Raw genomic sequence first — 6,000 nt, 5'->3', positions numbered from 1 at the left:
ACCCGGGGCAGTGTGGTCCTATTAAAACTCAGAACTCGATTTCAAATAAAAGCCACAAAAACAGCTCTAAACCTTCATGAAACTGAAGGGCTGAAAAGGCTGGGGTGTGTATGTGTTATATTATTGTATTCCATGCACATATTAGGTGAGCTGTCACAAATATGTTGACACTACCAAAAGGCCAAATGAATTACAATCCAGTGGTCAAAATGGAAAATTCCAGAGTCTCAGATGCTCTTTCTTCCACACTGGCAAGCTGACCTTGAAGCGGGCTGCTTGGTTTTACAGCTGTGGAGAGGGCAAGGGCGATGTCACCTTGGAGAAATCTTAACTGGAGAAGGTTAGATAAGCGACATCAGCCAGACCTGTCCCTCTCTCTTTCTCGCTCTCAGTCTCTCTCACACACACTCTTTCTAACTCTTTCACACTCCTTCTCATTTCTCTCTCTCTCTCCATCTTACCTGTCCTCCTCAGAGAAAGCAAACAATCTAAACCAAATCATCCAAAACGGCAATGTTCCCCCATAGCTGCCCGTTCAGTTCTGCATTTATTTCTTCCTCAACTTAGTCAACATAGCTATCCTTCATTTGCAAACTGCAAGTTAGATTTCTTTTTGATTTCAGCATTTCGTTCACTCATGTGCCTTTATTATTTTAATCTTGCATTTATTTTTTTTCCAAAGTATGTTCTGTTTTTCTAAAGCAGTCAAACATCTGGATAGGTAAAGAGAGAATCAAAAGAAAATTTGTGGTATGTGATGAGAAAACTGCCTTTTTTTTAGGAAATGGTCAGCGTGGTTTCCTGTAGGTCTCTCCCCTATGAGCTGCTTTCCTTTTTAACTCTCCTCACCCATGTTTTCCCAAAGCTGTGGGGCTCATCATTTTTCTCATTTGGGGATGAAAAATGACTCCGAGAACCCCATTAAAGTGGAGGCCTTCCTGGTAAAGGGAGTCACCTCAGTGATTTTTAAGTCAAGATTGGAGAGAAAGAGGTGAAACAACACCTGATCAAGGCTGGGAAAACATCCCAATAAATAGATGTCCCTCTGCACTTATCCCAACCAAAAATCCCTGGGCTAGATGGGCAAACAGGCTGTCTGAGGTGGACGAAGTCTGGAACCCCAATATTACCCCAATTACCGCTACCCCAATATTTCAACTTTTCCAGCTATCTTTGCTGGACTTGTAACCAATTTTCCTTGTGCTGGGCTCACATTTGTCAGATGCTATCTCTGTGTTTCACTCTGGGTTTCTTTAAAGGTGACACCTTGTTAGCTCTCAGGGGGAGGAAATACAGTCTACTTGGCTATTTCTAAGGATGGAAAGACATTTTAAAGGCAATGCTTTATGAATTCAGTAACCTACCTCAAGATTCAGAAATACCTATTTCTGTGATCATGAGTTGCATGGAACTTCTGCTCCACTGGGCAGTTTTAAGAAATATCAGTTGCTCCGCTACTGATGACTCCTACACTTTGCCTTGAGAAATGGACCTTTAATTTAAAAAAATCATTGGAGGTCCACTATCATAAAAGTTTGGGTCAAAAGATGTTTGTTGTTCTGTAGGTACTTACATAGTTATATGCATACAAATATAATCTTAAAGAGTTTGACTGTTTTCCCAATTACGTTCCTGATGTAGTTGGATGGAATTTATGCAGTTTTTGTTCTTTTTTTTAAAGCAACCCTCTCCCAGAAATGAAGAGGATCACGCCCGTAGATTTTATTTTTAGTTCCTCTATGTTTACCTCCTTCCACTGCCTGTATTTCCAAGCATCACATCAGAGCATTAACTACCAGTCCTCCTATTAGTGGAGCAAATGAACAGCAAATGAAGTAAATCAGCTCTGAGGCCTGAACTCTTAGAACAGGAAGAGGGTATCAACAGGGAAACCAACATAATCCAGAAATTAGTGAAAGTAGTGGGTTTAGAGTCCTTCACAGCCTTATTTCCTGGAAGTCTCCAAATGATTTGTTAAAATAATGGGCACAGGGCATTTCTGGACTTTTGTAATTAAATATAATTTTCTGGATTTTAACTGGGAGAAATCTATTTCAGAGGTGTATCAACAATCTCAGGTGATGAAAGTACTGCTCTGAGCTAACTGCTTCCACAACAGACCGATAAACCGAATGCCTCTTGAGGTGGAATGTGGCCCCATGTATCCTGGAATAATTTGGAAACAGCACTGCAGAATAATTTTCAGTTTGGGAAAAAAAGAATTACACAAAGAAAGAAGCAGGATTTTCCACACTTTTTTTCACACAGCCAAATAGAGTGACCACTGCCTAGAGAATGGCTGGATTGTTTTCCAAAAACAGTATGGCCTAATGGTTAGAGCCCTGGCCTGGGAGTCAAAGGACCTGGATTCCAATCCCGACTCCGCCGCTTGTCTGCTGTGTGACCTTGGGTAAATCACTTCACTACTCTGTGCCTCAGTTACCTCATCTGTACGATGGGGATTAAGACTGTGAGCCCTGTGTGAGACAAACACGGTATACAACCCAACTATCTTCTATCTACCCCAGCACTTAGTGCAGAGTCTGGCATATAGTAAGCACTTAACAAATACCACAGTTATTATCACTATTATTATTATTATTACCATGGGTTGCATTACAAAAGTGTCAAATGTAAAATCCATCCAGGTAGAGAAAAGGTTACTAAAACGTGATCATCAGATGTTAGCGGTTGCTGAAGGATGTACATTTGGAAAAAACATAAAATAAGGAGGGTTTCATAAGTACCACTTTGACAGTCCAACCTCTCCAACACGGTGCATTTGCAAAGCGATGCAAAGAGGAACAGAACCGGCTTCTGGGAGACACATGCTGGAATACAACACAAAGTCTTGTTGGTAGGGAATTTGCTCTCCTCCCTATTTCTTCTCATCTTGTCCCTTGTCTTTTGCCTGACTTGGCAGTAGATGAGGTTTCCTCTACTATCTACAGAGTAAGGGATTGGGAAGAAAGGAGGAAGAAGGAAGAGGGAAGATGCGGAGGGGAAGGGGACAGGGAACTAATCCTGGACGTGCTGTGTGGTGAGACCCACTGGAAAGTTCCCACGGTGACAAAGGTTCTGTTCTGCTTCTACGACAAACAGGATGAAGTCCAGACCGATTTGCGCCTGAATCCCTTCTCGTTATGGATGCCGCCCAGCTCTTCCTTCTTGGAAAGGAATTGTCTCTGTTCCTTTAGGGGATCAACGCTAAGAATGCACAACGATCAGTTTGTTTTTACATCCGACTCCTGTGCAATAAAGAAGTTACTTTGTGACGAACCGTTAAAACATGGAACTTTCAGCCTGGAGTATTTCCGGCCCCAAAACCGCCAAAACTTCCCAGATTGTCCCCTGACAGCGGACGGCCGTGGTCCTAAAGTGTTCTGTGATTGGTTCAAAATGACCCGATCATCACGGAGAAACATTTACAAGAGGGATTTGTAAAAATTCCTATTTATAATAACCGAGAACTCCTAAGCGACATCAGTGTTAAAGCCAGCCAGAGTACAGTAGAGTAAAAGTACCATTTCAAACCCTTGCTAGAAAGATCCGATTTAAAAGTGCCCCCTCTGAATCTTTGTCTTTAGGTTTTAAATTAAGGCCTCGGCAAAGTAGCCTGTGAGGAAAGGCCGATTTACAAGTTCGTAGAAAGTTCGCTTCGACAGCTGATGTCAAAACATTTGAGTAGTCCGGGTGGCTCCTGGCTTAATCAGACACACACATGTAAATAAAGGGATGAGCAGAAGGTCACCCAGCTGAGACATCTAACTCCTTAGCGGGACCTCCTAGAAGAGGTCTGTGTCTGAGAGAGTCACTGTAGCCTATTTTTTTTCTCCCCATCCCACCCCCCAACAAAAAAAAATTAGAGAGAGAAGTATGCTGCTATCGTTCTGGAAGAAAGTAATAGTCACTACTGATCAATCATCGATCTTCACAGGCAGTGAATGGGATGGCTCAGAAGCCAATGGCTGGGCCGAAATCCATAATGATGCTTCTTCCCCCCGTATAACTTTCTCCCATTGACTGAGATTATCCCTAGGGATGGAAAAAAGAGAAAACAAAACTCAGTAGGTATATTTGAAAGGGTCTGTCACAAAGCAAGCGCTGTGCTGGCCCATCCCAACCAACCTATCAATCAGGAGCAGCATGGCCTAGTGGAAAGAGCCCAGGCTTGGGACTCAGAGTTCCTGGTTTCTAATCCAGGCCCCGTCACTTGTCCGCTGTGTGATCTTGGGCAAATCATTCAACTTCTCTGAGCCTCAGTTACCACATCTATAAAATGGGGATTAAAGCTATGAGCCCCAGGTGGGACAGAGGCTTGTATCCAACCTGATTATCTTGTATCTACCTCAGCACTTAGAGCTTAATAAATACCATAAAAAAGTCAATCTGTATTGTGTGTAGAGTAGAGCACTAAGAAGGGCTTTGGGGCGGTACAATGAAGGTAGAAGATGTGGTCTGGCTCTCAAGTAGTTTACAATCTAGACACAAAATAGATTCTAAGTAGGAAGAAGAGAATGGAAAATTGTGTATATGGATGAGTTAAGTGCCTAAAGAGTGGAGTATGTAAGTTTCAGTGCTCAGCTGGGTGATGGGTGGAGATGGTTTGAATGCATAACTGTGCAGCTGCAGAAAAAGAAAAATTAACGGGAGAAAGTCTCCTGGAGGAGATGGGATTTGGGGAGCCCTCTGAAGATGGGGAGAGTTCGGTCTGACAAGGGTGAAGGGAGAACCAGTTTCAGGTGGGAGGAAGGTTGTTAGCAAAGGGTTAAAGGCGAGATAAACTTTGCAAACACAAGGCAAAGTCTGTGTTTCTCCAATAAAAAAATAGGTCTACTACTTTTCTTTTTCTTCACTATTTCTTATGAGAGGATACAGTAAATGTACACAAAGGCCTGCAATTAGACTGCTTGAACTCTCAAGTGCTTAGTACAGTGCTCTGCACACAGTAAGCACTCAATAAATACGATTGAATGAATGAATGCTTGATAACTGCATCAGCCGTCAGCTCCTTGTTAATCTCCCCGCTCCAGTCCATACTTCACCCTGCTTCCTGGACTGTTTTCCTACAAAAATATTCAGTACATTTCCTCACTCCTCTAGAACCTCCAGTGGTTGCTCACCTCCATAACAATAATAATAATAATTGTGGTAGTTGTTAAGTGCATACTGTGTGCCAGGCACTGTACTAAGTGCTGGGGTAGATACAAGCAAATTGGGTTGGACACAGTCCCTGTCCCACATGGGGCTCAGTCTCAATCTTCATTTTACAGATTGAGGTAACCGAGGCATAGAGAAGTGAATTGACTTACCAAAGGTCACACAGCAGATAAGTGGTGGAGCCAGGATTAGAACCCATGACCTTCTGATTCCCAGGCCTGTGCTCTATCTACTAGGTCATGCTGCTCTACATTAAACAGATACTCCTTACCATTAGCTTTAAAGTATTCAAACACCTTGCCCGCACCTACCTTACCCTTACTGATTTCCAAGGACAACCCAGCCTTCACACTTCAATCCCCTAACACTAATAATAACGACGGTATTTGTTGAGCGCTTCCTATGTGTGAAGCACTGTTCTAAGCACTGGGGTAGATACAAGGTCATCAGGTTGTCCCACATGGGGCTTACAACTCTTAATCCCCATTTTACAGATGAGGTCACAGGCCCAGAGAAGTGAAGTGACTTGCCCAAAGTCACACAGCTGACAAGTGGCGGAGCTGGGATTAGAACCCACAACCTCTGACTCCCAAGCCCGTGCTCTTTCCACTAAGCCATGCTCCTTCTCTAATATTCACTAATTTATTCAATCTTGTCAATCTCACCACCCACACTGCTTCTAGCCTGGAACCCTCTCCTTCTTCATACCTGACAGATCACTACCTTCAAAACATTATTAAACCTTCAAAGCATTATTAAAACCACCTCCCCACAAGAGGCCTTCCCCATCAAGCAGAAACTCCTTACCACCAGTTTTAATGGACTCAGTTTCTTGCCCAG

The 6,000-nt window shown here is 43.0% G+C and overlaps 1 protein-coding gene across 6 annotated transcripts in view; it reads right to left on the bottom strand.

Annotated features, from left to right (window-relative positions):
* Window positions 1-262: 262 nt before the first annotated feature.
* Window positions 263-6,000, bottom strand: part of PDE10A (phosphodiesterase 10A) — a 596,079-nt gene continuing 590,341 nt past the window's right edge. For 5 of the 6 annotated variants that reach the window (XM_038769179.1, XM_038769195.1, XM_038769151.1 and 2 more), the window contains exon 22: window positions 2,550-4,035. In XM_038769179.1, coding sequence (XP_038625107.1) covers window positions 3,918-4,035 — 118 coding nt within the window. In that variant the 3' untranslated portion in view covers window positions 2,550-3,917. Of the gene's footprint in view, window positions 1,493-2,549; window positions 4,036-6,000 lie in introns of those variants that run through there. The other variant, XM_038769187.1, reaches the window with a different exon arrangement.

This window comes from Tachyglossus aculeatus, chromosome 2 (genome assembly GCF_015852505.1).
Source record: "Tachyglossus aculeatus isolate mTacAcu1 chromosome 2, mTacAcu1.pri, whole genome shotgun sequence".
NCBI lineage: Eukaryota > Metazoa > Chordata > Mammalia > Monotremata > Tachyglossidae > Tachyglossus > Tachyglossus aculeatus.
Note: the sequence above shows the minus strand (reverse complement) of the source record. Positions and strands in the feature narration are given on the sequence as shown.